This window comes from Sciurus vulgaris, assembly GCF_902686455.1.
Source record: "Sciurus vulgaris genome assembly, chromosome: 18".
Lineage (NCBI taxonomy): Eukaryota > Metazoa > Chordata > Mammalia > Rodentia > Sciuridae > Sciurus > Sciurus vulgaris.
In genome coordinates, this window is record NC_136479.1 from 26,565,553 (window position 1) to 26,593,481 (window position 27,929).

Here is a 27,929-nt window from a genome sequence, read left to right on the forward strand (position 1 = left end):
GCCCCGGGTCAGAGCCCTCGCCGCCCTGCCGCCCGGCCCCCGGCGCGCCCCAGGACCCCGCGCCCGCTACCCCGCGCCCAGTCCACCACAGCTCACCTCAGCCGTAGGCTTGCGCTTGCCGCCGCCGCTCGGATCTCCCTCCGCTCCGCCCGCGCCCACTTATCGCGAGACATGAGCCTGCGCTCTCGCGAGACCGACTGGAAGCCTGCCGTAAAGAACCGAGTCTGCGCGCCTCACGTCCTGGGGCTCCGCGTCCGGACCCAGAGCCACCGAACCCGAGGAGCCAGCGCAGAGGAAGACTCGGAAGCAAGTCTGGACCACAGCATGGTCGGGCCCAATGGCACACCACCGGACGCGATTGTACTGCGGCCACCGCCTCGCGCCGTAATGTTCTGAATAGCAGCACTCACAGAGGCTTCCTAGGGGCAAACTTCTTTGCATTTTCTTCCCCTAATCTTGCTAGTAGTTTGGTTAAATTAAAATTGGTTCTTTTCCTCTTCTCCGGGACCACCGTCAATGCATAGTATTTATGTTGCTCCCAGCGCTGTCTGCCCTCAAGAGTGCGCAGCACGGGCCTGAGCAGCTTTCAGTGCAGGGAAAATCCGATGGAGCCCGAGTATGGGAACATTTCCACCCGTAAATGTGTTTTTCTCATTTCTGAATCTCCCCACCTCCGTCCAGCCGCAGCTGGTAGGTGCTGCTCCAAGGGACTGCACTTATGTTTCCTTTTCCCCAGAGGTAACAAGACCCAGTTTGTGTGTTGGGGAAAGAAATGGATGGAGGGGAATGCCGTGGGGATGAGTGGGAGTTGCTGTGGATTTTACCTGACTACAACTACAAATGAAATGGAAAGTAAAAACACCTGATCAGCACCTCCCTTCAGGGGGCTGGAGGAGGATCTAGCACTCAGGATCCACGGCACCCAGTCTTTTCTCTGGCCGCTGGCATCACCCCTCCTCAGGGACCCACCCCTTCATGAAATGGCTTGTAAGAAATCAGTTGAGTTTTGAAAAACAAAACTTAAAGTCGTGGAAATCCCTTAAAATAATGCAATCTATATTCTTTTATAAAGCTACATGGAGTTCCTAGAAAAGTAAAGTAAATGAACACATCATTGCTGGCTTTGCAATTTATACTCTTCGAGAGTCTGCTGTATTACAGCAATACATACTTCCAGTATAAACCAAAGCACACCCACCCTGTGCATAAATCCATACCAAATGTCTCTCCTAATTGCTCTGGGAGTTCTGCTTTAAGAATGGATGTTTCCAGATTATTCACCAGAAAGGTAGAAATTAATCCCCAGGTGGAAATTTCGGATTTTTCTACTTTACGCTATATAGCCAAAATAACAACTGGGAACCTATGTATTGTGTTCTGAAAGCCATAAAGGAACACCTGCTTCTCTGTAATATGCTAAGAGTCTATCAGCTGAAAAAGTTCCATAGAGGCATTATGGGTATGTCTGGCTCTGTCTCAGAAAGTCATTTTCATCCTCCCATCTCGTCACATCCTTCAGTCTCCACATCTTTTTCCTGATAACTTTCTCTTCAAAAATCTGAAATAGAAGTCTGGTTTTAATTTTTCATGGCCCTTAAATATGTCATCTCTGTTTCGTTTAAAACAAAGACCTACATGGCCCTGCTTATCTCCCGATCACAGCAAAGCTCCCAGTCACTCCTCAGAAAAGCACTCAGGTTACACCCACAGTTTAAAAAGACGCAGCATTTAAGACCATTTAAAAATGGCAGATCCTCTCATGGCTTCACAGAGCCCTTTCTTCTGCGGTACTGTTTGGCCAAGAGGTATACTTCTGATGATTCTTTCCTGCTGGCCTCAGGTTTTACAATTCTTGTGTTCTGGAATTCCTCTGTCAATCTCTTCTGAAACTGCTGGCTTTGACTTCCAGCCCACGTCTTACAAAGCAACGTTCCACCTGGGTGCAAAACATCTGGAGCCATGTCCAGAAGTGACAGGCACAGGCTGATAAGCCTGTCGTGATCAAGATCCCGGATCCCAGTGGCATTGGGTGCCATGTCACTCAGAATCACATCTGCCCTCCCACCAGGAAGCAGTTCAAGGATCTTCTGTAAGGTTTTCGGGTCAGTCACATCAGCAGGGCACAGAAAAGTTGCTCCTTCCAGGGGGGTTATGTGAAGAAGATCTACCCCAAGCACAAAGCCAACAGGAGAGCTAGGATCTACAGAGGGAACAGTAGATGTGTTATTCATTTACATCCTAAATCTTTCCATAGAAATACAAAATAAAGACACCCGGACCAAGAATAGATGTGCACACATGTAGACAGGAGCCCTTCCACTATTTGAACAGCCTATGTAGACACACAGTAGGTGGTGGGCAGCCCTTCACTTGGCAGCTGAGGAAACAGAGGCCAGTCATCCTTAATCACAGGCACAGCTAGGACCACAGCCAGGACTTCCCTCTCCTGCTTTTGGCACATTACCTCAACCTCACTCTGTGGAGGGGTTCTCCCTGGTGGTTTTTTTTTTTTTTTTTTTTTTTTTTTGGTACTGAGGAGTTCAAGTCAGGGGCACTTTACCATGAGTGACATCCCAGCCCTTTCTTTTTGATTTTTTATTTTCAGACAAGGCCTCAGAAAAGTGCTGAGACTGACCTTGAACTTGTGATCCTCCCATCTCAGGCTCCTGAGCCTCTAGGATTACAGACATGCACCACTGTGCCCGACTTTCTTGGTGGTCTTTTTGAAAAACCAAAATAGATGCTGATACACCAGTGCCTCTGGATTAAATCACTAAATTCATTCTACAGGTTAAGCCAATTCCTTTCAATGTAGAAGTCACTGGAAACAAGCCAGAGTTGGGAAGAATGGACAGATATAAAATGAGACAAAAAATGACACTGTCCATATTTGAGGGATACTACTTATAAAACAGACAAGATGTTTTATAAAACAAAAGATGGCAGTTTCACCTAACCTGAAACAAGACTTCTTGCCTACTCCTGCTGTCAGCCTCCACCTCCTCTTCCCATGCTGTACCCATATACAAAGCCCCGCTCCACATGCCCAGTACCTCATCCCTACGGGCACTGCAGAGGATCTCAGCTCTGTTGTTAAGTGGTGATAAATCAAGGGCACAGTCACAGATTTTTCAAGTTCAGTCTGTTTAATAAAACTCAAAGCAAGGAGGATGTGTATTTTATTTCTACATAAAATTAGAATTTTGAAGACTACCTCATTTTTTAAAGGTGAAAACCCTGTTTTCAGCCCAGGAAAGTGGGACACCTCACATCTCATTTTACATTCTTGACCTTTCTTTCCTTTATCATGCCCACATTATTATATCCTTGGGAAGTTTCCACAGAAACTAAACAGCTTTGGTTGCAATTTTGCAACAACAGGAAGGAAAACTCAGATTACCCATGCATCCTTTGCTGTCACTTCTTCCTACAAATTAAACTGGGCCATTTTCCTACTTCTAAAAAGTAATCAGGGGAACAGAAATCACTAAAATCAGTCATCAGGAGGTCCCTATTAGGAGGTCCCAACATTACATTTTAAAGCTGTATAGGTGAATGGTTTATCTCTTTCCTAATCATGGGAACTGCCATACAAAATCTTTGTTAAAAACCCTAAAATATATAAAAAAAAAAAAAAAAGGCTGAGTTCTCAGGCTGACCCAGAATGGATCAGCCTTGGCCATGAAGCCCTTCCTGAGGCCCTAGAGGCAGCAGCACCCCTGGGGCCTCCATGAAACCCTAAGGTTTCAGGAACAGGACTTAGAAACCTCTGGGGTTGATTCAGCTGTACTGCCATAGATAGATGTCAGTATAACATTAGTGAAAAGACTCCAAAACACATGGCATAATTTCTCAAAATGTAAGAAAGTACCTATGTAGGCATGCAGACAAAAAATTCTGGAAGGGTGTACACCAATATGTTAGTGTCATATCCAGGTGGTATAATTTCCGGTGATTTTCATTATACCTTTCCACTTTGTCTTTTACTTTGAAAAGGTCAATATCACTACAATCAATCCACTCAGATGTGCCTTTAGGAAGTAGCTCAACTGCTGCATCCACAGCAGAGAGCAGCTCACTCTCTTTCCCTCAGACTTGTGATCAGAAAGTGCTAACAGCAGTGTGGGGGTCCCACCTCTGCCTGTGGCATTGACGCTCTGCACCGCCACCTGACTCCAGGCCCCAGGAGCTGCCCCACAGTCCAACACACAGAGGCCAGGCCACAGAATCCGATGCCTCTCATTCATCTCCAGAAGCTTGAAGGCACTTCGACAGCGGTAACTCTCCACCTTCGCAGCCTTCACAAAGGGGTCCTTTAAATGCCGCTTCAGCCATAGGTGCTCAGCGCCTGTCCGGCTCTTAGAGTAACACCCTGCAGTGTGGAAGCCCCGACGCTGAAGGGCAGCACACACCAGCTTCAGGTACCTAGTTGGAGAAAAGGGAGGAAGAGGATGGCATCACACAGAGCAGCAGGTCATAGGTGCAGAGGAGCCCCTGGCTCAACTCCTTTCCAGAATGGAGGCACTAAGGCCCAAGAGGACAGGTAAACTGACAAGCCCACACGCCAGAGGTGCCATCAGCTGAATTACATGCCCCAAAACCCCTATTTCTCAGGACTTCAGAACATGACTGTAGTTAGAGATACGATCTTTAAGAAGATAATTAAGGTAAAATGAGATCACTGGCGTGGGTTCTAATCCTATCTGACTGGTGTCCTTACTTCCCACACCTTGATCTCCTACTTCCAGCCTCTAGGATGGACTAAATGACTGTGCTTAAGCCGCCTGATCTGCATACTAAATCACAGCAGCTGAACAGACTGACGCTGCACCTTTCCTAGGGAAGTGTTTTTTCTTTTCTTTTGGTACCCAGGATTGAATCCAGAGGCGCTTAATCACTGGGCCACATGGACAGCCCTATTTTTTTTTTTTTTTTTTTTTTTTTTTTTTTTTTGAGACAGGGTTATTGCCAAGTTGCTTAGGGCCTCACTATGTTGAAGAAGCTGGCTTTGAACTTGAGATCCTCCTGCCTCAGCCTCCCAAGCTGCTGGGACAACAGGCGTGCATCATCATGCCCAACCAGGAAGTGCTCTCCCTAAAGATTTCCTCAGAAGAAAATTAAACACTGTGATAATCACCTTGTTAATGATAACCCAAACTTTTCCAGTACTGGTTAACAGTACTGATAAAAATGATAAAAATTATTACTTTCTTATCTGGCACAAATTTTCATAATACTCTGAGAAACTGCAAGAAAACCCCATGAAGACAGGTCCCTGCCTATCACCTCTAGCACAGGTCAGGCCAGCACATTTCTTAAGACTGAACCCAACCTGTGGGGGATGTGTGGACAATTTAAGATTCTTTCAAAAAGTTATGCTTTTAAAACATAAAAAGTAGTTTGGCATGGCAGGAGCTATACATAACTCCCCCTCGTTTAACTCTCAAAACAATCTTACTGTTCATTTCTTACATTTCTTTTTACTGTTCTGTTCATTTCTCTAAAGGAAAAAAGTTTTTATCGTTCCCACAGCTCTGAGGCCAAAGCTCCTTCAATACCAAGGCGTGCTGACAAAATGTGAGGACAGGGATGGTGAATAGTGAATCCTGGCTTCAACTGGATTAGGGAATCTCATGGAAAAATGGCACACACATCCAGGATGCCAGATATAATTTCAGCAGCAGGGAAGAAGATAGTGGTGTCTCACAGGTCCACAAATGAGGATTTCCCCCACAAACCCCGGCGTCAGCCTGTTTTGGGGCACCTATCTCTCCAATCCCATCCCATGCGCTGAATTCTAGCTACACAGGCCCCCTGGCTTCTTGGAAGCCCTGTGCCACATCTTTAGAGGCTGCGGTGTTCTCACCTGCCTCTCCAGCCTCTACCTGTAGCCCCCCACCTGCCTCCGCACAGGTCGTGCGCTCTCGTCCGCTTGCTGGGGTTCAGGTCTGCGGAGCCCCAGGCTGGGGCCGCGAGCTGGGTTAATCGGCCTCGCGATGCAAACGCCGAGCCGGGAGTGGGCCAGCTCCCCCTTTCGGATGGGGAAACTGAGGGCTCCCACCACTCCGGCCTCCCCGCACGCATGCAGCAGGCGCCCCATTAGTACAGACCGAACACTCTGCCCCGCTCACCGGGCCATGGGAGTCCGCTCGCACCCTCCGCTCGCCACCGGAAGTCACGGTCCCACTTCCTGTGCAGGCCCCGCCCCCTCAATCAGGACCGGCGAGCAGGTATGGATGGTTTGCGGGGAGTGGGAGCGGGAGCGACCTGGGGGAGACGGGCAGGAGGGACACAAGGAAACGAGGAAGTGGGGGAGAGGAGGAAACGGGGAGTCGGAGAGATGGGAAAGACCAGAGGAGCGGGGCCTAGGGGAAGACAAGACGGAACATAGGAGCGCAAGGGGAGGGAAATGGGGGATCCTGGGTGAGGTGAACTGGACCCAGGGATCTGGTAGGTGTAGGCTGGGGAGAGGACCCCGTGCCCGGGATCCAATACCCGGCACAGCCCCTGAAAGGGATGACTGGGGAACAAGCATTTGCCAAACCTACTTCATGCAAGAACGAGTCCTTCACCCCACGTGCACTGCCTGCAACCCTGATAACAATCTCCATTTACAAGTGACCTCCAGTTCCGCCTGTGGCTAAGCAGCCTGCCAGCACCCCAGCCCCTAGCATTAGGGAGCCCCTGATGACCCCTTAGATTCACTACCTAGGGCAGTACTGGGAGCTGTGAGCACACTAGATGGTGGCATCCAGTAGACCCAGGTTTGGTTACTGGCTCTGCTGTTTGACTTGGGATCAAACTTAGGTTCACTGAGCTCGTTTCCTTCTCTGAATGCAAATCTTAGCGCAGTTAGGTCTATTAAGAGGGATAAATTTTGAAAATAACTATAATTAACCCTCTGACGTTGGGTTCAGCCCCAGATGATTCAACCAGTGGACAAAAAATATTCAGAAAACAATTGCCTCTGTGCCGAATATATACAAACTTGTCTTTAATCCCCAAAGAATACTGTGTAACAATTAGCATAACCATTTATATTGCACTCGGTATTATAAGTCATCTGGAGATAACAAAGTATACAGGAGGATGTTCATCATTATATGCAGATATATTGTTTTACTTAAGTGGTTTGAGCATGCTTGGATTTTGGTACCTGAAGGGTCCCTATAACTAATCCCCCACAGATACAGAAATATGGATGTATATAATCATTGTCTAATAAGTGATAGCTGGCGTTGCCATCACTTACTGTCATCATCAGAGCTGCTTTAGAAGCCAAGCCTTGTTCATACACAGGTCCATGTGAGAATAAAGGAGACTGGCCTCCTGGGAAACCCAGCCACAAGCCCACCTCCCCTGCTTGTCTAGCCCCACCCATGAACAGCCTCTAGTCCCTTTTCTCAGACACCCAGTGAGGGCTGACTCTGGCCTCTTGCCTTCCTCACAGAGCCCCAGGGGACCATGGTTGCCTCCAGGCTCTATACCTTGGTGCTGGTGCTGCAGCCCCAGCGCGTTCTGCTGGGCATGAAGAAGCGGGGCTTTGGGGCCGGCCGTTGGAATGGCTTCGGGGGCAAAGTACAAGAAGGAGAGACCATCGAGGATGGGGCCAAGAGGTGAGAAGTGTCAGGAACAAGAATTCAAGCTGTAGAGCCACACCCTCGACCTCACTGCTGGGAGCTGTGACCCAGAGCATGTACAGCAGTACTCACCTCTCAGGAGAGTTGGGAAGACTGAGAAAGTGCATGGAGGGTGTTCGAGCCGCTGGCCAGTGTGTACTGAATGTATGTGCTCTCCCAGGTGAGCCCTGCTCAGGGTGTTTGGCTCAAGTTGGACAGTCCTGACTTCCTCCCCTGTGGGCACAGGGCTCCTCAGCCACATGGCTTTCTCCTCCTTCAGAGGAGCTGATGGCTTCTTTTATCTAAAACCTTTCACACACAGTCTCAATCCTGTGCCCAGGTTCCCTTGGCAGGGAGTTGAAGCCTAGAGAGTTTGAGCCCAAGATCACATGATCCTCCAGAGGTCACCCTCTTTGCTCTTCTTGTTCTCACACGCTAGTGAGGATAAGAGATCATCAGTGCAAGTGTTGTGACACCCTGCACAAACCTTAGCTCATGTTCTTGTTCTGAAAATAACTGGCACCCGTAAGGCCACTGGAGAGAGGAAAAGCCCAAATACATATTTGAGGCCCCTGGAGAGGAGAGAGACTGGGATGCTGAAGCCCAGCAACTTTATTTTTTTTAATTTCAACCCACAGTAAACAGTAGCACATACACTAAGGGCACATGCCACCAAGATGATGACACCCATGGACATTTGATCTTTTTTAATCACTGTTGGCAATATACTAATATGATTTCACAGGGCACAGCAGGGTCACAGCCCTCAGTTTGAAGAGGCCTGCATGAACCAGGTGCAGGGATATATACTTCTAATCCCAGACACTTGGGAGGCCAAAGCTGGAGGATCACAAGTTCAAGGCCAACCTTGGCAACTTAGCAAGTCCCTGTTCCAAAATAAAAACTAAAAGGCTGGGGATGTTGCTCAGTGATAGAGCACCCCTGGGCTCAATCCCTAGTACCACCATCAAAAAAAAAAGTATACCTGCCTAGGCCTGGGACCCAGGTTGCTGCCAAGCTGACAAGTTCATTGTCATTTTGGCAGTTTCCAGCCTCTGCAGCCAACCCTGTGCCTGGACACAGCTGAGGAGAAAATGGGTCTGGTGAGCGTTAGCATTCAGCCTGTAGCCTACAGGGTGTGCTAAAGAGGAGACACACGGTCCTTTGACATCCACTGACTGCCCTTGATCTGCCTGGATGGCACATTAAGTCATTGATTTATGGAGCACTGTGGAGCTCAGGAGATGTGTACAGGAAAGAGACCTGTCCACACCCAGGGTCCTAAGTGACCAAGATAAAAATGGAGGGTAGATGACTGGGTACAGGGAGAACTCTCCAAAGACCTGGACTTTGGTGGCAAGGACTGAGGGTAGGCAGAGGTGGCTCCTTGTCCCGCCAGCTGCAAGCAGACTGGCAGGTGCCCTCAACAGCCGATTTGTTTCTTAGAACCTCAGGAACATTTCTTCCTACCCTGGGTAAATATTCACTTCTAGAAGGACAAACCTGAGAGTCAATCACTTTGGACCCATAAGCCAGTCATGATGGTGGCCCTCCCTCAGACTGGGGTTTGAGGTAGGGAAGGAAGTGGATGGATCAGGAAGCATGCTATTTCTTCTCTGTGTAACTTGCTCTGTCCACTGCTGCATCCAAACTAGCCCCCTCACCTGAACAGGTGCGGCAGCCCCCTAACCGGTCTGCTTCCGCCTTTCCCAGTATCCAACTGCACGCATGCACACGTGCACACTAAACCCTGCCGCAGTTCCCAATGCTTTTAAAATCCGCCCCCAATCCCTGTATCGTCCACCAAGCACCCCCGAGGACCTGGCTTCAACTCTCCCCCACTGTCCCTCAGACCCGCAGTGACTGCCCGTCCTCCTCACCTGGCAGACATCTCCTCAGCCTTCACATCTAAGAAGGTGCCTCTCCCTACCCTGCAGTTCTCAATACACCTCATCCTGTTTCTTTCCTCCAGCACTCTGAATCTTTCTAATCATATTTAATTATTCACTTCCCAGCTCCTTCCCCAGAAGCCTCCCATGAAGCCAGGTCTAAAGGTGTTTCAAAGGTTTTTTTCCTGGTTTTTCTTTTTTTGTTGGGGGGGTGGTTACTAGTGATTGAACTCAGGGACAATTGACCACTGAGCCACATCCCCAGCCCTATTTTGTACTTTGTTTAGAGATAGGGTCTGAGTTGCTTAGTACCTCCCTTTTGCTGAGGCTGGCTTTGAACTTGCGATCCTCCTGCCTCAGCCTCCTGAGACACTGGGATTACAGGCGTGGGCCACTGCGCCCAACCTTTTTTTTTTTTTCCCCTTTTCTTTTGGGGTCAGGGGTACCAGGGAATGAACCCAGGGGCATTTAACCACTGAGCCACATCCCTAGCCCTTTTTGAGACAGGGTTTTGCTAAGTTGCTTAGAGTCTCACCAAGTTGCTGAGGCTGGCTTTGAATTTGTGATCCTCCCGTGCTGCTAGGATTACAGCCTCGCCCAGCAAGGAGGCACTCTTATTATTGTCTGGCTTCTGTCCCAACATTACATGTATGTGCAGCAGTGCTCGTTCCTTCTCACTGCTATATGGTATTCCAGCACATGAATACGCTGCATCTGCCATCATGCAGGGAGTGCTGCCATGAACAGCCCCCTTCATGTGTCCTCCAGCGTCGCTGGCTCTTTGCGGTTCCAAAATCCGTGGATATTTGTCACCGCCTGCAGCAACAACTTGCACGGGTCTTATGGGTGGTGGAGTGGAAACTGAGGCACTTTATCTTTCTCTTTAGTGCGCTGCTTTCTTGCTTGTTCATAGAGGATAGAGGAAATGAGGTTTACTTGCTTTGAGAGGAGAGAGAGAGAGACCCCGCTTATCAGAGAGAAAGAGACTTTGCTTAAGAGAGAAACTTTGAAAGACAGGCTTTGCTTAGAGGCCACCCTGTGCCCTAGTGATGCGTCTCAGTTCTCCATTCCGCAATCTGCCTTCTGCCGCTGCCCCTACTCGCTGCTGTGTTCTTTCTTCTGGCTTTTCTGCTAATGGCTGCTGTGGCGTGTTTTTCCCTCTGGCTGCTTCTAATGGCTGCTGTGTCTGTCTCGCTCCACCAACGCTTATATCACCTCCAGGACGCGGAGAGCAGGGCCACGCCTCTTACGCAAAGATTAGGCGAGATGCTCCGAGGAGGCAATTAGTGCTCGAGAACACACGCGCATACATTGTGTGCGTGGACGAGAAAAGTCACCTGAGTGTGCTTGTCAATTAACCTCCTGGCTGCCGATGTGATGAGATGCCGCCAACATGGCACAGCGCCCAACACTCCAGTGCCCACTGTACTCTCTCCTGGTGGGTAGGTCACTCAGAAGGAAACTAGCTGTAGAGCTGTAGTAGTGCCAGTTGCACTCATTTAAACTCCCACCAGGGGGGGTTGAGTTCAGGTTCCTCGGAGCCCTCAGCAACACTTATTTTCTTAACCATGCTGCAAGTGTGGTGCCATCCCGTTGTGGGTTGTTTGCCCTGATGACTCATGAAGCCAAGCCTCTGAGCATCTGCTCCACTGGCATGTCCTCCAGGGTCAACTTAAGCCTTTGCCCTTCTTTAATTGGGTTGCCTTTTTCTTGATTTTCAGTTCATCATGCACAATTTTTTGTGCTGGTGTGGGTTAAACCCAGGGTACTCCACCACTGAACTACATCCCCAGCCCTTTTTTATTTTGAGACAGTCTCACTAAGATTGCCTAGGCTGACCTCAAACTTGTAATTCCCCTCCCTCCACCTTCCACGTAGCTGGGATTACGGGCGCAGCAGCTGCACCCAACTTCATTCTATACTTTTGGTGTCAGTTGTCAGCTGGGAGTGTCGCCAATATCCTCCACTCTGTAGCTTGCTCTTTGATTCTTAATGATATTTTTTTTTAAATTTATTTTTATGGTAAACAAATGGGATACATGTTGTTTCTATTTGTACATGGAGTAACAGTATACCATTTGTGTAATCATACATTTACAAAGGGTAATGATGTTTGATTCATTGTTATTTTTTTCTTCCCCCCACCCCTCTTTTCCCTCTATACAGTCCCTCCTTCCTCCATTCTTGACCCCTCCCACCCCCCATTATGTGTAATCATCCGCTTACCAATGAGATCATTTGCCCTTTGGATTTTTGAGATTGGCTTATCTCACTTAGCATGATATTCTCCAATTTCATCCATTTGCCAGCAAATGCCATAATTTTATTCTTTATAGCTGAGTAATATTCCATTGTATATATATACCACAGTTTCTTTATCCATTCATCAACTGAAGGACATCTAGGTTGGTTCCACATTCTGACTATTGTGAATTGAGCAGCTATGAACATTGATGTGGCTGTATCTCTGTAGTATGCTGATTTTAAGTCCTTTGGGTATAGGCCCAGGAGTGGGATAGCTGGGTCAAATGGTAGGTCCATTCCAAGTTTTCTAAGGAATCTCCACACTGCTTTCCAGAGTGGCTGCACTAATTTGCAATCCCACCAGCAATGTGTGAGTGTACCTTTTTCCCCACATCCTCGCCAACACCTATTGTTGCTTGTATTCTTGATAATTGCCATTCTAATTGGGGTGAGATGGAATCTTAGTGTAGTTTTGATTTGCATTTCTCTTATTACTAAAGATGGTGAACATTTTTTCATATGTTTGTTGATTGCCTGTAGATCTTCTGTGAAGCGTCTGTTCATATCCTTAGCCCATTTGTTGATTGGGTTATTTGAATTCTTTGTGTAGAGTTTTTTGAGTTCTTTATACATTCTGGAAATCAGTGCTCCATCTGAAGTATGAGTGACAAAGATTCTCCCACTCTGTAGGCTCTCTCTTCACATTGCTGATAGTTTCCTTTGCTGAGAGAAAGCTATTTAGTTTGAATCTATCCCAGTTATTGATTCTTGCTTTTATTTCTTGTGCTATGGGAGTCCTATTAAGGAAGTCTGATCCTAACCCAACAAGTTGAAGATTTGGACCTCCTTTTTCTTCTATAAGATGCCAGGTCTCTGGTCTGATTCCAAGGTCCTCTTAATGATATTTTAATAAACAGAGGTTCATCATTTTAATGCAATTCACATATTTTTTATGGTTAGAATTTTTTATTTCCTTTGAGGTAATCTACCTATCCCAAGCCTAGGAAGACAATCACCTAAGTTTTCTCGTAAGAATTTTAGAACCAGGCTGGGGATATAGATCAGTTGGTAGAGGGCTTGCCTTGCAAGCACAAGGGCCTGGGTTCAATCCCCAGCACCACAAAAAAAAAAAAAAAAAAAAAAAAAAAAAAAAAAATTAGGACCCTAATCTACAATCCATGCAGAATTGAGTTTTTACAAATGATAAGGCAAGGAGTTAAGACGGGTTCCCCCCCGCCAAAGCTCTGTAGATGGCACATCACTTACTAAAAAGATCATGTTCCCCTGCACTGACATTACCTTTGTTACAGCTGAAGAGAGTGCAGTGCAAACCACACAGCTTCCTTTCCACCTCATGCAGCACTGGCATAGGGCAGTAGACGGGAGGGCAGACATACACACTTAGTGAAGCTAACTGGATGCCGACTGGTCCTGCAATGGGGGACCCAGCCTGCAAGCCCATGGCCACGTTCCTGGTCTTACCATAGATGACTGTTGTTGTTCAGACCATCTTACCCTCTAAAATGGGTCACTCTCCAGTGGCACTGTGGAGGTTGTCTCAGTAGTCGAGGATCATAATTTGCACCAGAGCTGCTCAGCCCAGGACCTGCCTGGGCCCAGCTGCCCCAGCCCTTTCCATAACTTGGCATCCACAGGATTGTGCACTGCCTCTGGAGGCAGCGGCTCCTGCAGAGAACACCCTCCTGGTAGTCACAGAGTAGGAGTGGTTCCCATGCTTCAGGGACTGCATTAAGGCAGAGACTGGCCTCACCCTTGGACTAAGGTCAGAGGTTAGGCATCAAGGGGCACATACTGCCGTTTAGACCCATCAGCCCTGTGGACTGTGGCACCACACTGGGTCCTAGGAGCCCCTGGTTAGCTCTGAGCAGTTTCTCTCTAGGCACCAGCCCAGAGTGCGGTGTGCAGAATGCAGTCGAGGGAAGGGACACCATCTGACAGACCCTTGTGCCCCATCTCTGCCTGTGGGGCAAGAGGGGCATGCAGGAGAGCAAAGTGCTGCAGCCCCTCAGACATTCGAATGCAGGTGCGGGTCAGGAGGCACCGGAGTTGGCCAGGCTGACTTGGGCCCTGTGTGCACATATGAATGGAGCTGCTTCTTGGGAGACCTCCGTGTCTGGCAGCTGCCTCTCCCAAAGATTCTTCTGTGTGCTTCCTGCACACACTGCCTGCCCTGTTCCATCAGGAGGGTCCCAGAGCTGGGAACATGTCCCCCTCCTCACCTGCAGGGAGCAAGCATAGGTGCTTATCCATTCCCATGGGGACAACTGGTAGGGAGCCAGAAGTATCATATTCAGTATCACCCACCGCCCCTCCTCCGCCTGGGGAGCATGCAGGCACTGGTGACTTGGAATGCCTTAGGCTTTGGGTCTGGGCTGTGGTGCATGACGTGAGCCAGTTTTTGTAGCCAGCACCCAATGACACCACCTCAGCTGCCAGGATGCAGAACCATGTGGAGGGAACTGCTAATGCCAAGTCCTGGGGCCTTCCACCTCCACCTCCCGCACCACAGAGCACAGTTTCTGCTCTGTGTTTACGTCTAATTCATTGCTCATCCAGTTCTCCATCTGCCATCTGCATCACAGATACAAGCAGACTCTTTAGCAAAACTAACAGGGTCGTCTTCATCTGTCTAATTATCCCAGCCTGTGAAATGGAACCTAGCTCTGTCACCAAGATTACTGATACCTCGTGCACTGCCACAGACTGGGGGAGGATTAACCAAAATCAGTCAAAACATTACATCAGTAGGTGACGCTTTTTAAAGGGAGAACTGGCAGTCTACTGCCAAAGAGGTGGGTGAGGCCCTGTTGCACTCCATGACGTTTGAGGAGCCACTGTGCACATACCCCAAGTGAAAACACTCTTTTTTTTTTTTTTTTTTTTTTTTTTTTTTAGATCCAGTCGTTTTAATTAACCATCTCAATGAATGTGCCGATTTCTGGTCTGTGTACATGAATTAGAAGCAAAAGGTAGTCTTTTCAGTGGCAGCAGAGGACCACTTAACCTAATGTGTGTGTGTTTTGCAAATGAGCAAAGTGGCTCCCCGACTGCTTACTACAGACAGTACCATGTTCCCCACACGACTTGGAGATCAAAGCTAAAAGACTTTATTACAGCTATAAATGGTCAGATGGTACTTTTAGAGAAACAAAAGTAACTCCAGGGTTGGGGCTGTGGCTCAGTGGTAGAGCACTTGCCTAGCACGTAGGCACTGGATTTGATTCTCAGCACCACATAAAAATAAAATAAAAATCTGTCAATAACTAAAAAAAAAATTTTTTTTTAAATAACTCCAAGGCAATGGGAAGACAAGCCTCCATGACAGGAGGGGCAGGTGGAGTTCACAGCTTCATATGTCCTCAGGGTTCCAAGCACTTCTGGGAAGTGCCTTCTGAAGGGCCTGAGCACTGTGTGCACTTGGGTATGGGTTGGTGGTACAAGGTGTGCAGACCTACGTGCTCAGCACAGCATTTTCACAATGACCAAAAGTTGAACTTTGTTTACTCTCCACAAGACGCAGCAGTTGAAAAACTGGCCAGGCTCCTCGAGGGCAGAATGTTACATGCTCCTTGCTCACTGGGTGGAAAGTGCAAGTTAGACAGCGTGCAGTATGTCTGCACGGTTCCAGGATGTACAGGGAGAGGCTCAAGGGAAATCAGTGAAACAGCAACACAAGTCTTGCTGGGTGGTAGGTTCATGGGTCTTCTGTTTCCTGGATTGTGTACAGTGAACACGTAATTTTAAAATACTTTTAAATCAGCAGCACCAAACCCCTCACGGGGAGGCGTTCCGACTCTATCCAGTGAATCAGAGGGCTCCTTCCATGTTAGACAATCCCCTCACACCTCCTCCAGGCACAGCTGGCTGAGCTGCTGGGAACGTGTCCTGAGAAGGGGATGCAAAGGGCAAGGCCAAGAGCATTTGTCCTATTGGATCTGCTCAGAGGAGCTGGCTCCATGGCAGAACTGAAAACAACAGCCCCACCTTCAGGAGACTCGGAGCCTGTGATTTGGTTCTGTGTTCTCAGAGCAAGGGTGTCAGGCTGGAAGCACATTCTTAGGGAGAAGGGCCTAGAGCAAAGGGCTCCTGTGTTCTCATCACCACACTGGTGGCTCCAAGGTTCCAACACAGAAGAGAGCATGGACTCAGTCTGAAGAAAGGGGAGTGGGCCCTGCCCTGCTGTCCACTCATGGGATTCAGCACCCCACAGAGGGTGGCTCAGACCCATGCTCCCCAAATAGTTCCTTACCATCTCTCAGCCCCTCCCCAGAGCCCCTGAACCAAATTCTAGAGGATTTTGTTCTTTTTTGAGATGGGATATCACTATGTTGCCCAGACTGGTCTCTTAACTCCCAGGTACAAGTGATCCTCCTGCCTCAACTTCCTGAGACTCTGGGACTACAGGCATGTGCCACAAACTCCAAATTTTTTAAAGTTCAAGTTAATTCCAAGGCTGGGCCAGATGTGGACCTACTAAACCTGGATGGCATCCTCCTGGGGTCTGCAGCCCATGGACCCCACTTCTGGGCTCCCCTGGCCTTTGGCCTGCCGTCATCGAGCTCTGACCCTCCCTCCTCCTCCTCCTGTCTCCTCTGCCTGCAGGGAACTGCAGGAGGAGAGTGGTCTGACAGTGGACACGCTGCACAAGGTGGGCCACATTGTGTTCGAGTTCGTGGGTGCCCCTGAGCTGATGGACGTGCACATCTTCTGTACTGACAGTGTGCAGGGGATGCCCCAGGAAAGCGACGGTGAGCCTTGGGGTGCCTGCTCCCCACCAAAGCAGGGGAGGAAGCGCATCCAGTCCCACTCAGTTGGCTAGGAGAAAGGCCTCAGGCCCACCTACCTTCCCCACCTCCCAAGGAGGCACTGAACACAGGCTGAGCCTTAGAACCTTGGCTACCCAGCCACCACACAGCTCAGCAGCCTGCAGCTCTGAGCCCATTTTTCTTTGCTCTATAAGACAGGAAAAAGAGTCGTGAGAATTAAGTACAAAAGTAAATTAAATTCCTCACACAGAACTGCTGTGCAATAGCTGGGCACAGTGGATATACCTTAATCCCAGCAATTTGGGAGGCTGAAGCAGGGCAATTGCAAGTTCAAGGACAGCTGGGCAGCTTAGTGAGACGCTTCAAAATAAAAAGAAAGGCTGGGGATGTAGTCAGTGTAGAGTGCCCCCAGTTCAATCCCAGCACCACTCAAGTAAAACCCTGCTGGGTAACTCCTCACAGGTCAGGCTAAATCGGCCTTGACAATGGTGCACTTCCTTTCTGCCCCTTGGTACAGAAATGCGCCCTCAATGGTTCCAGCTGGACCAGATCCCCTTTGGTGACATGTGGCCTGATGACAGCTACTGGTTCCCACTCCTGCTCCAGAAGAAGAAGTTTCAGGGGTACTTCAAGTTCCAGGGTCAGGACACCATCCTGGACTACTCTCTGCACGAGGTGGAGGAAATCTAGCACAGAGCTGAGACTGCCAATTCAGCCGCGTTCATGGCACCAAGAGTCAGGGCTCATTTTTTCTGTTTGGTAAGGAAAATAAAGGTCTTCATCTTTTGAAGTCTTCACCAGGCAGCAGCGTGGGCCAGACCCACCCTGCTAGGCTGAGGAGACAGGGACAAAGGAGGGCCTGCTGTCTACCCAGTGTGCAGGCTGTGGGCAGATGAGAACATATTGTTCTCTTACCATCACCGTGGGGGACACAGACAGTCACAGGCCCTGCCACAGGAGGATGGGCCATTCACTTTCCCCTTTAGGACCACCAGCAAGAGAGAGAGCTGGATCACCACTGCACAAAAGACCTGTGACTTTCAGACATGTTGAGTGACTTTTTTCAAGTTCATTGATAAAACCAAAAAACACAGATCACCTGTAAACAGTTCCAGTTTATTGGGTGTAGTAGTAACTGATTCCTGCAGCTGAGTAAAGTGCTTCATACATAGGACTGGCTCACGCAAAGCACAAAAAAAGGCCTCGGACACTAAGAAAAATCCTGAATTCATCGGTTCAGAGTCCCAGGTGTCCCCATGGTGACCTATAGTCCATCTTCCCTTTCTGCATGGCTTGGACAGCCTAGCTCCTTACCACTGAGTGAGCTGGTTGGAGCAAGGTGGGCCTGACAAAAATGCTTTACTTGCTCCTTTTTTGCACAGTCACCCTCCTGCTGGCCATGCAGGCTGTTCAAACTAAGGTGGCAGCCAAGATCCCACCCATCCTCCTTGCCCAGGAGTTACACCTAGCCGTTCTTCCTCCAGGCCAGGCATGGCTGCAATGTGGCACGCAGGCTGAGGCAGCAGGACAGTCATGGAAATGTATAGGAACCCTTGGTCCCTTGCCACCACAAGAACTCCACCCCAGAACTGGGAGTAGCCATTACCGCCCCAGGTGGGAGTACACCTGCAACCCAGGACCAGGAAGTGACCATGTGAGAAACAGAAAATGGCCTCTGTGGTCTAGCAGGTATTCACTGCCCCACTGATCTTCCTGGGGGTAGGAGGTGAAAGAAGGTAGCACCATCCAAACTGAACTGTCGCCACATAGGAAACAGCCCCACACCCTGGCTCCTGGGGCATGGGCACTGAAGCACAGCAGACAGGCTGTCCTCCCATAGGCCCACATTTCCAAAACATAACATAAGGACCCTGAGATCTCCTTCCAAGCAGGAGGCACCAGGAATGTGACCAGGACTCCCTCACTCACCCAGGGTCCCTGCCAGTGAAGTTATTTTCAGAAAAGTCCATCTTGAAGGCTTGGGGCCGGAAGTCCCAGTGGCTGGTTTGAGGAGTGCAGCCTTGCCCAGTCAGGAGACACAGGCCCCCAGCCCCATACAACCTTCACAGCCAGATAGGCCAGGCTCCTGAATCCTGGCAGGACAGAAGAAGACTTGTGGCCTGCTCAGCACAAACAGGGCCAGGTGTTACAACTCATATGTGTCTTGGTGTCAAGGAATAAGCCCTGCAGGTGACACAGGTCCACACAGTAACCAAGACTTGCTTCCATAGCAGGGACAAGATCAAATCCCCATAGCCACCACGTCACAATACTCTGTCCTCTGGCCTGAGTGTAAGGACTACCCACCCACAGGGTACACGGTATGCTGGGGCTTCCTGTTCCAGGCCTGCAAGCTGCATGGACGTCCAGGGAGGTTGAGTCCTGCCCCTCAGTGTCTAACGGGCATCGCTGAAAGGAATTTCTACACCTCTCCCTGGGCAACTAGGACAGGGGCTCAAGGAAGGCTCCACATTCACCACAGAAGGAGTGTAAGCAGCAGCAATCCAGGTCTGACCCCCAGAGCTCCGAGAATGGTTTTCTTCACCAGAAGAAGGAAGTTGCCTGAGATAGCCAGTCTCCTGGGGGAGCACAGGAGTGGGGTGGGGGTTGCAGTTACCCAAAAGAAGGAAATCATTTTAAAAGGGGTTAAGTCCGCTCACATAGATATCCCCCCCAAAGCCCCAGCTGAAGGCAACACATTCCCCCACACTGTCCACTACCCACCCCTAAAGTCTCAGTGCCCCACAACATGGAGTCCAACATTGGATGCCCCAAAACAAGGAGGAGAACAGAGCGGTTTCTAGCCCTCGGACAGACAGAGGCACCCACGCTCACCTCCAAAGATCTCAATGTGCCTTTGTCTTACACTCAGGATCACAATGTACACCCACATGGAGGGAGAAGCTTGAGGGCACTTGACCTCATACTAGGGCTCTGTAGATACCCACTAAAACATCCCCAGATGTCCCCTAGAACATCGAATACTACTTCCAGCAACCTACATCAGTGAGCATCCAGCCTGGAATGTCTGCAGACACTGGTCAACATTCAGTCCTCTGTCAGACTAGCCATCTGCTCACCCAAAAGCTGCCTGGCCATGGGACAGTCCCATCTTCCCATCTGCCCTGCTCAGCTGACTCCTGCCCCAGGTCAGCCCTCTGGACTGTTTTAGCACCTAGAGCCCCCGTCACATTCCTCTAGGCATTATCTGCTGTGCGAAAATGAGCCTCAGCAACCCTGGCTCTGGGTGTCATGAGAAACTTCCATTCTCAGCACCGGGCTAGCAGCCACAGGGCAGGCTGGGCAGGGGTTGGGGGGCACAGACCTTCCACCCAGGGAAGAGAGAGACTGCCAGCCACACCCACGGGTTCAGATGGATTGAGTTCCCTTTCACCCACCAGGGCACCACAGGTGGCAGTGGCCACCTGAAGGGAATTGGCCAGGGACACAGCATTTGGAAAGAGGCTTTAGTGAGGCCACAGGGAACTGTGCTGCAGCCTCAGGTGCTAGTGAGGACACACGCCATCCTGCGGGGACCGTGGTGGCGTCAGCGCACTGTGTGGTCCAGCGAAAAGGCAGCTGAGCTTCGGCTTCAGATCATCCCACACCTTGCTCATCTGCAGAAAAGGAAACAGGATGGGCACACACTTCCCCCAGGCCACCACCACAGAGCTTCTGGAAGTGAGGGTAGACTGGCCCCTTCCCACTCTCTTATGGTAGCCCCTCTTCCACAGAAGTCCCAGGCTGGCCTATTTGTCCCCTGCACACCGGACCAAAGGGCCTCAAGGCTAGGAGGCTCCCCAAAAAACCTCTGGAGCATTTCAGATGTTCCCAGGAAACGCCACTCATCAGAATACACAGACTACTGTGATGTTGTCTGAGCCCTTCAATCAACAGACTATAAAAATTGTCTTTGGCTCAGGGGTGCTGTGAAACTCCTGGGCACCAGAAGCACCAGGAACTCTAGTTCTGGAGCAGGCTCTACACCCTCTGTTCCACATCATGCACAAACACCCAGACAGTCTGGCAAGGCTTCCAGTCTAGACTGGCCACTGACTTGGTCAGTTACAATTATTCCCAGCTTGTTTGATAATCTCCATATTTCACACCTTCCCCACCAGCTGCAGAGACCTTTCAGAACTGCAGGTTTGAGTTCCCGTGACATGATGCCTCCTGGCCCTCCGTGCAGAAGCACTGATGCCTGCCTCCTCTCCCAGGGCCTGACAAGCCTCTGCCAGGGTGAGACCTGTTCCTCACTGACTGGCCTACTTTTCTGTGTATTCTTTGATGATGCGGACACTCCAATCAAGCTGTGCCCAACACCACAGAGCCCAGCCAGGTGCATTCAAGCAGTAATTGCTGCCTTAGCCCATCACCCACCAATGCCCAAGCCAACCACAGGACAATGGCAGGGCCAAACTTCACACCATTTTTCAGACAAGGAAACTGAACCCAGAGGTCAGAAGAGGTTGCAACAATTGTGCAGAAGGGACTTGAGGTCGAGGTTTACAAATTTTGAGCCTGGGCTCCTCCCCTGCTGCCAGGGGCTGGAGGTGGCCACAGGGTGACACATTCCTCTTAGGAAGCGTTCATGGACCTGGGCTGGCAGGAAGCAAAGTTACTTGAAAAGGAAGGAAGCCAGGCCAGAGATATCAGAAAGCAGGGGCCCAGGGACTATGCTGGGGCCAGGAAAGAGGAACTAGACAGTGTCATGTTTTAATTATTGCCTTAGCAGACCCACAGGTATTCCAGGCTGTCTAGAGAAGGGCAGACACACATCACTGGCTGAGAAGGGAGCGAGGGCCCAAGACACACACTGGAGTCACACAGCTCCAGATCACTCATGCCAGTTGAGCGTCCCTGCAATCTGTAATGTCTCAGGATGATTCAGTCTTGCTTCTCCAAGACATAAAGAGCCAACACCTCAAGGAAGCTAAGCAGGGGGTTCCAGAAAAAATGTCCAATCGATGGATTCTTTTAGGGTTTTTGTTTGCTGAACAAACAAACAAAACGGAGTTGAACCAAGGGGTACTCAACACTGAGGTATATCCCCAGTCTTTTTTTTTCCTCTTTTTCTTTTTTTTTTTTTTTTTTTTAATTTCCATCCTAAGACAGTCTCACCAAGTTGCTGAGGCTCACTTCAAACTTGTGATCATCCTGCCTCAGCCTCCCAAGTCCCTGGGATTACAGGCATGTGCCACTGTGTCCAGCCCTATAATGGTGTATCATCCCCTCTTGTCATCTCCAAACAGTAGGAATTGGGGCCTGGACATGTTTTCCTGACTTTCCAAGTTCTTCCAGAAGGAAAGAAATTATTTTTTTCTGATCTCTCTCTCTGCTCCTCTCCACACTAAGAACCATGAAAACAATTTTACAATTATTTTGGCCACATGCAACATTAGTAGATGTGAACAAGAACTATGTTTCCACATCCCTCTGTATCCCAACTTCATTACTGTCCTAAATAATTTCCCAAGGTCACTAACTGCAGGGGCTGCAGCTAGAAACAGGAGGGCATTGGCCAGGACAAGGGTGGGGCAGGGAAGGCCTCACCTCTTTGTGCCCTTGGATCTGAGAGTTAACGAAGGCCCCGAGGATGTGGGAGGTGAGGGGCAAGTAGGCGTGGATGAGCTGCGTCTCCTGGTGCAGGCAGTACAGGGAGAAGTAGTTCCGAAGCTCCATGGTCTGAATCACACTCTCTTGCTGCAAGGAAGAGAGTCTCCCTACAGACACCAGGAAGAAGAGCACCCCTGCCCACATATCGTGTCTGCCCTGAGCCCAGGGGCTCTGCCCCCTCCATGCAACCACTGAAGCAAGACTCCAGGGGATGAAGGGTCAGGGACACAGAGCACCATGTACAAGGAAGCACATCATTCTGGGAACCTGGGGCAGCTTTCCTGCCTCCCCTACACCCCAGCTCTGGGCATCAACATTCCACAAGCTCATCCAGCCAACCAAAAAGAGCCCATGAGGATGGGCTCCAGGTGCCAGAGGGACCAGTAGAAGGCTGCCACCTCCTGCTCCTCAGGGCCATCTCGGGCCCAGCCACCTGCCAGCGTGCTCACCTACCTCCAGGATACGGGACTCCAGCTGCTCCACCGACTCAGGCTCGCGGTTGAGCACCGCCTGCCTCTTCATCAGGCCGTCCTTGTGCAGGGCCCGCTGGTGCTTGTGCAGCACACCCTTCTCATGCCGTTCACACAGATCCTGCGAGGAGGGAGGGGCACTCATCCACTGGCCCTCAGCAGCTGACCCAGAGGAACTCGAAACCCAGGGACACTTTGGAGCCCCTTTCACACGGCCAATCTTAAGTCCTCCCACCTACCACCAGGAAAAAGCACAAGGGGACAGTGAAGAGTCCAGACCCAGGGAGCCTGGGGCATGCAAACTGGCAGCAAACAGCTGAATACGAAAGCTACCAAGGCCCTTCCAGAAGACCTGTTTTCCTGCTAGTCCTCGTCCAGGGAACAGTCAAGGAACAGAGCAGTTCAGGAGCCAGACCCCGTTCAGATTCAGTCTGAGATATACTAGGTTTGCACGAGGGCCCACCACAGAGACCACCCCAGGTTCCCAACCTGAAACCCACACACAGAAGCTCAGTTTAAAGGTGGGGATGTACAGTCCAGAACCCTAGAACAGTTCTGGGCCCCAATTCCAGAAAGCCAGTGTCCTACCAGTAGGAGGACCACGAAGCCCTAAAAGGAAGACACAGTGGCATTAATAAGCAAGAACTTAAACAAACCCCATCAGAAACCTTGCAGAAATAGAAGCCATAGAATCAGTGCAGGGATTTTAGAGGCCACCTTACACCATCCCATTCAACAGAGGAATCCGTTCTAGAACATCCCCCATAAGCACTGGGTTCACTCTCCTTGGGCTCCTCAATAGGAAGGACTCCACGTGGTGCTCCATCACAAGCTGTCCCACCACAGATGCTCCCACACTTAGAAAGCTTCCCCACTCCGTGCACAGCCGAATTCCTGGAATCTCCACCCACTCTTACATGAATTCCTTCTTTGTGGGCCAGGCCCCCAGACACTTAAAAGACAGCACAAGTACATACACTCCCAGGGCTTCTCTTGTCCAGGACAATCATCCTCCCACTTTCAGCTCCAGGACAGCCCACTGGAGCTTGGTCCCAAGGAGCCCCTAAGCCAGCCCAGGAAACACCAGAGAGATCTGGAAGGTCCACCTAGGTTCCCAAGTGCAGCCCTGGCTCGCAACTCTTCCCATTCCCTTGGAGTCACACTCTTTAAAGATCGTAAGATCATTCTGAAAAATTCTACCCTGACCAAGGAGCAGCTGAGACTCACTTTATAGGACTGGAGCAAATCCAGGAAAAGGTTCAACTTCTCCACCACATCATTCTCTTCCTGTTTGCCCTAGGAAACAAGGGATGAGTTAACCAACAGAGGACCTAGGACCCACCCAGGCAGCTTACACCCAACCCTGGCCTGGGTGGGCTCTCCCTCCCAGAGCCACCAGCCAGCTCTGTAGAAGACCCCCCTTTCTATACAACAGCACCCTAAGACCAGGCAGAAATACCTCTGACTCCCACAGTTCTATTCCAGCTGTTCAACATCAATGTGTCTTCCTCTGGCTCTGTGAACCCCTCCTCCCCACACTTGTACACCAGGAGGCAGCAGCCACACCCACCCCAGCAGCTCTGCCCAGCACTGCAGAAAATAGTTTTATTGGAGGCTGTGTCCAAAAAGGGAAGATCAGGAGAGACTGCTGGGAACAAGGGGGCTTCCTCCAAGCTCGATCAACAGGAAGAACACAGGCCCAGGCGGGGGAGGCGGGGGAAAGGGGCCGCTGCTGCGGGAAGGACATGTGGGAGAGGGCCAAGTTGAGATAAGGGAACAGAGACATTGTCATGCTTCTGCTGACACAGGATGAGAAAGGGCCAGAGCAGGAACAAGTCATGGCTTCAGCTCAGGGCTTTGTGGACAGGTGCACACTGAGCCCACAGCAGCATGGGTGGCCCTGCTAGTGGAATGGGTTCCTGGTAATGACAGGGAAAGCCCAGCCCGGTACTCATTCACAGCATTCTGAGGACACATGTGAGCACCAGCAGCCCCATCACTACCCAGAGACCTCCCAGCATACACACGGTAGCAGCACTCTGCAGGGACACAAGGGCAGCCCATGGGCATACAATACAACCAGCATGCACCTATGGCCTCCAGCATTCCAGCTGTGGCAGTGAGAGAAGCTGCACATCAAACTGGGTGTTGGGTAAGTGCAGGAGGGAGGCGGCTTGGGAAACAGCACTGGACAAGGAGCAGAAAGGTGCAGCCACCTCAGGGACCCTAAGAACCCCCATTCCACCCTCCAAGCCTTGGACCGCTGAGCCAGTTAGTTCCTGGCCACTCATTCCCACACCTGCAGCCAATCTAGATTCTAGCCAGTGAGTTCCAGGAAAATAACAAGTGTGTTATGGAATTTTAAGACCTGGAAAAGAAACACAAGCTGGGCACAGGTTCCCTGTTCCCTGGTCCAGAAGGAAAGGGATTCAAGGTTCCTCCCTGCTCGTGTCATTTGCCATTTGTGGCATCAGACCCCAAACCATCATGGCATATGTCTTTAAGAGAAGCACACCATCCCATCACCATGGAGAAAACAAGCCTCTGCCTCAAGTCTCACTGGTCTTGCTAGGACACTATATGTATGTCTCCTAATAGACCTGTGGAGAATAAAACTGGTATGAGTGAAAATGAAATTAGGGAAAATCATGCCAAGAGACCTTTAACGGTAGAGCAAGGGTCAGAGAGAACTTAAGCCTTATCAGATCAAAGTCCTGGTGGGTGGCCTGATCCAGTTTCACCTAAAAACTCAGAAATTACATAATGCCAAGGACTGGGAAGAATGTTCAGACATTAAATTTCAAAACAAAGTTCATGACATATCAGAGAGCACAGAGCTAAGGAGAACCTCAGGCTACAAGCTTCTACCTATCAGAACACCTGGGCCCTTCCCCCTCTTTAGGGACCTGGAGGTCACCGTGTGCTCTGCAAAGCCCCAGGGATTCTCAGTGCCTGAGTCCCTGCACCTGGAACAGCCTTGCTTCTTTACACAGAAGCTTGGAGGAAAGGTGCAACCAGACTCAGGCACTAAGCTGTTTGAACGACCTAGTCCAACCTATGTTTCCATTAGTGGCAAAACTGATGCCCAGAAGCCAACATAAGTGCTGCAAAGACCCGGCACAGGTAATGCAAAGCACAGGCCTGCTCCAAATCCCCTGACCTTTCCATCAGTCACACTACTGAAACTTTATTTTCAGTCCTCATCACCTGGAGAATGAGTGCCTACAGACCTGAGAAAGGAACCAGCACCATGCTGACCTAGAGACACCTACACGACCTGAAACCCTGTTTCTAAAGGGAATGCACGGGGAAAGAAAACCCAGGACTCTGGGCACCAGCAAGGAGATCAGATTCCCTCTTGGGCACAAAAACATCATGGATACCTGAGTGCCAACCACCAGCAAGAAGAGCCCCAAGGTCCCTGGCAGGCAGATCCACCACACAGACAATAGAAGAACTCCAGGTGTCAGGCAGGGAGTGAAGCTTTAGTAAGGACATTAATTCACTCAAAACGATCCACCTATAGCTTCAAGACTATTTCCTCACAAAGTAGAGAATGACTTTCACCATCAAAATTAGGCAGTAGTTTTGTAACATAAAAGCCCCAGGTGAACCTTTAAGTTTGACGATGAACACTGTATCTTCAAATTAATCCCCAATGGCTAGCAGATTTCTAAAAACAGCTCTTGCCCATACAGCAGAAGCACTTCCTTAAGCTAAGTGGGCATCACTGTGGAAGGAGGGAGTGTCTCAGGGTGCTGGGCACTTAGTTATTATTCTGAGTATTAATCTGAATTGAGTTACTCTGTCAAATTCTAGCTGACTCGGATGGCACAGTTGGAACTATCTGGCCCACCCAGAAACATGCTCCGACATCTAATTATAACTGCAAGAACAGACACCATCTTCTAATCTCAGCAGAGCCAACATTCAAGAGACCAGAACCCAATTTGTTTCCATCACTGGCAGCCCTCTCCAAAGAGTAAACTGCTGGTGGGGAGCCACCCACAACAGATGGGGACAGGCAGTTCCCACCCAGAAACAGCTGCTCCTTCATTAGAAGTCTGCCCTTTGAAGCTGGGCTGATGCAGCCCCCACACCCACAGGCACAGAACATCCTGGGACAGATGTCTGGAGAGCCAGTGCACTCACCTGCTGCGCAGCTTTGTCCGCGAGCAGCGCGAACTCCACAGACAGACCCTTCAGGGCCTGCTTCAGGGAGCCCCACGTGCTGAGGTGCAGAGCGGCCCAGGAGGGCAGTGGGGTCGTGTCAGACCCTAAAGCACTGTGGAAAGCAAAACACATAAGACAGGAGACACTCACCTGTGTGTCCCACTCAGACCCATGCTCCTGGAGGGGTCCGTGGGGACACTGGGGAGGCAATGAAGAAGGTGGGATCTCGGCCCTACTACAGACTGCGCAAGAAGACATTTCTCTTCCCAACAAGACCCCAGGTAATTTGAGTGCAAGAGGTGTGCGGTCCTGCCATTCCTGTGGAGGGAGCGCAGCCAGCCACAGGCGGCTCCTTCCCAAGGCCAAAGGGATGACATCTAGGAAACTGGCGAGCACTCAGGACACACACTGCTCTGGCTGAAGTTCCTACTTTGTTCTCCTAAACCTGATCCCCCACTCGCCCAGCCCACTTTCTTCCCTTCTGTAGTGAAACAGGTCAAGGTGGCAGCACAGGAAATGTGGTCTGCCCTGAGCCCACCACCACCTGACACCCCCATAGACCCCAAAGTCCACCTGCCTCAACTCCTTCCCAAATATGAGAAGATCAGCAGCATTGTCGATGGCCCTTGATGCAATCCTCTCGGCCCTGTCGCGCAGTTTGTAGAAGCTATTGTAGATGTTTCGAATCAGTTCCCGGCTCACGGCAAACTGAGTCTGGATGTCAGACGGAAGGAAATCCTGGCAGTGAAGAGAAAGAGACTATGGCCCTGTTGCTCAGAGATGGAGCCTCACCAGTAAGACAGGCAGAACCCCATCTCGAGCAGCCAAAGAGGGTACAAGGAGAACACACAGTGGGCCTCAGTGTGATCCCTGGCATAAGCAGAGGGCACGAGCATCATTACATGTTAAAATTACTGTCTCTCTGGCAAAGAGGGAAAAAAATACTCAAAATTAGAAAACTACCTTGGCCCTAGTAGCCAGCTTACAATTCATGAATTCATCTCCAACACACTGTGCTGCTTCCTTCAGCTTGTTCTGCACGTCCTGCAAGAAGAAAGAGAGACAGCTGCACCTCACACCTCACACCTCACACCTGATGTGAACCTAGGCACTTCACATCAGCACAAAAGA

At 50.1% G+C, this 27,929-nt stretch overlaps 4 protein-coding genes across 8 annotated transcripts in view; 1 reads left to right on the forward strand and 3 right to left on the reverse strand.

Moving 5' to 3' along the window:
• The window catches only part of MAD1L1 (mitotic arrest deficient 1 like 1), a gene marked incomplete at its 5' end in the record, with an annotated part of 369,275 nt that extends 369,102 nt beyond the window's left edge, over positions 1 to 173 (reverse strand). Inside the window, one exon of the mRNA XM_079120677.1 lies at positions 97 to 173. Within this exon, the coding sequence (XP_078976803.1) occupies positions 97 to 173 (77 nt within the window). The remainder of the gene's footprint in view (positions 1 to 96) is intronic.
• A 1,386-nt stretch (positions 174 to 1,559) lies between these two features.
• On the reverse strand, positions 1,560 to 6,196 carry MRM2 (mitochondrial rRNA methyltransferase 2). Of its 3 annotated transcripts, none has more exons than XM_079120667.1 (3): positions 6,132 to 6,196; positions 4,136 to 4,425; positions 1,560 to 2,200 (listed from the first exon to the last, which is right to left on the reverse strand). In XM_079120667.1, exons 1-3 carry the CDS (start codon positions 6,137 to 6,139, stop codon positions 1,758 to 1,760), a joined length of 741 nt encoding a protein of 246 aa, XP_078976793.1. In that variant the 5' UTR covers positions 6,140 to 6,196; the 3' UTR covers positions 1,560 to 1,757. The 3 variants fall into 3 exon arrangements, with proteins under 3 accessions (XP_078976793.1, XP_078976792.1, XP_078976791.1); XM_079120666.1 differs by lacking the exon at positions 6,132 to 6,196 and adding an exon at positions 5,886 to 6,125; XM_079120665.1 differs by lacking the exon at positions 6,132 to 6,196 and adding an exon at positions 5,867 to 6,125.
• Positions 6,197 to 7,425: 1,229 nt separating this feature from the next.
• Positions 7,426 to 17,329, forward strand: NUDT1 (nudix hydrolase 1). The gene is made up of 3 exons (XM_079120679.1): positions 7,426 to 7,616; positions 16,376 to 16,521; positions 17,057 to 17,329. Exons 1-3 carry the CDS (start codon positions 7,465 to 7,467, stop codon positions 17,227 to 17,229), a joined length of 471 nt encoding a protein of 156 aa, XP_078976805.1. The 5' UTR covers positions 7,426 to 7,464; the 3' UTR covers positions 17,230 to 17,329.
• A 305-nt stretch (positions 17,330 to 17,634) lies between these two features.
• SNX8 (sorting nexin 8) overlaps positions 17,635 to 27,929 on the reverse strand; it is a gene marked incomplete at its 5' end in the record, with an annotated part of 54,525 nt that continues 44,230 nt past the window's right edge. For all 3 annotated transcript variants that reach the window (XM_079120638.1, XM_079120637.1, XM_079120639.1), the window contains 7 exons: positions 17,635 to 20,156; positions 22,093 to 22,242; positions 22,609 to 22,746; positions 23,853 to 23,921; positions 26,778 to 26,910; positions 27,376 to 27,536; positions 27,762 to 27,842. In XM_079120638.1, the coding sequence (XP_078976764.1) occupies positions 20,046 to 20,156; positions 22,093 to 22,242; positions 22,609 to 22,746; positions 23,853 to 23,921; positions 26,778 to 26,910; positions 27,376 to 27,536; positions 27,762 to 27,842 (843 nt within the window). In that variant the 3' untranslated portion in view covers positions 17,635 to 20,045. The remainder of the gene's footprint in view (positions 20,157 to 22,092; positions 22,243 to 22,608; positions 22,747 to 23,852; positions 23,922 to 26,777; positions 26,911 to 27,375; positions 27,537 to 27,761; positions 27,843 to 27,929) is intronic.

Coding starts and splice junctions, on each gene's coding strand:
- MRM2 (XM_079120665.1), bottom strand. CDS start 6,084: ATGCGTGCGGGGAGGCCGGAGTGGTGGGAGCCCTCAGTTTCCCCATCC. Junction 4,426..5,866: donor GGTAGAGGCTGGAGAGGCAG/GTGAGAACACCG, acceptor TTCTCCAACTAG/GTACCTGAAGCTGGTGTGTG. Junction 2,201..4,135: donor CGTCAATGCCACAGGCAGAG/GTGGGACCCCCA, acceptor TTCCCTCTGTAG/ATCCTAGCTCTCCTGTTGGC.
- NUDT1 (XM_079120679.1), top strand. CDS start 7,465: ATGGTTGCCTCCAGGCTCTATACCTTGGTGCTGGTGCTGCAGCCCCAG. Junction 7,617..16,375: donor ATCGAGGATGGGGCCAAGAG/GTGAGAAGTGTC, acceptor CTCTGCCTGCAG/GGAACTGCAGGAGGAGAGTG. Junction 16,522..17,056: donor GATGCCCCAGGAAAGCGACG/GTGAGCCTTGGG, acceptor CCCTTGGTACAG/AAATGCGCCCTCAATGGTTC.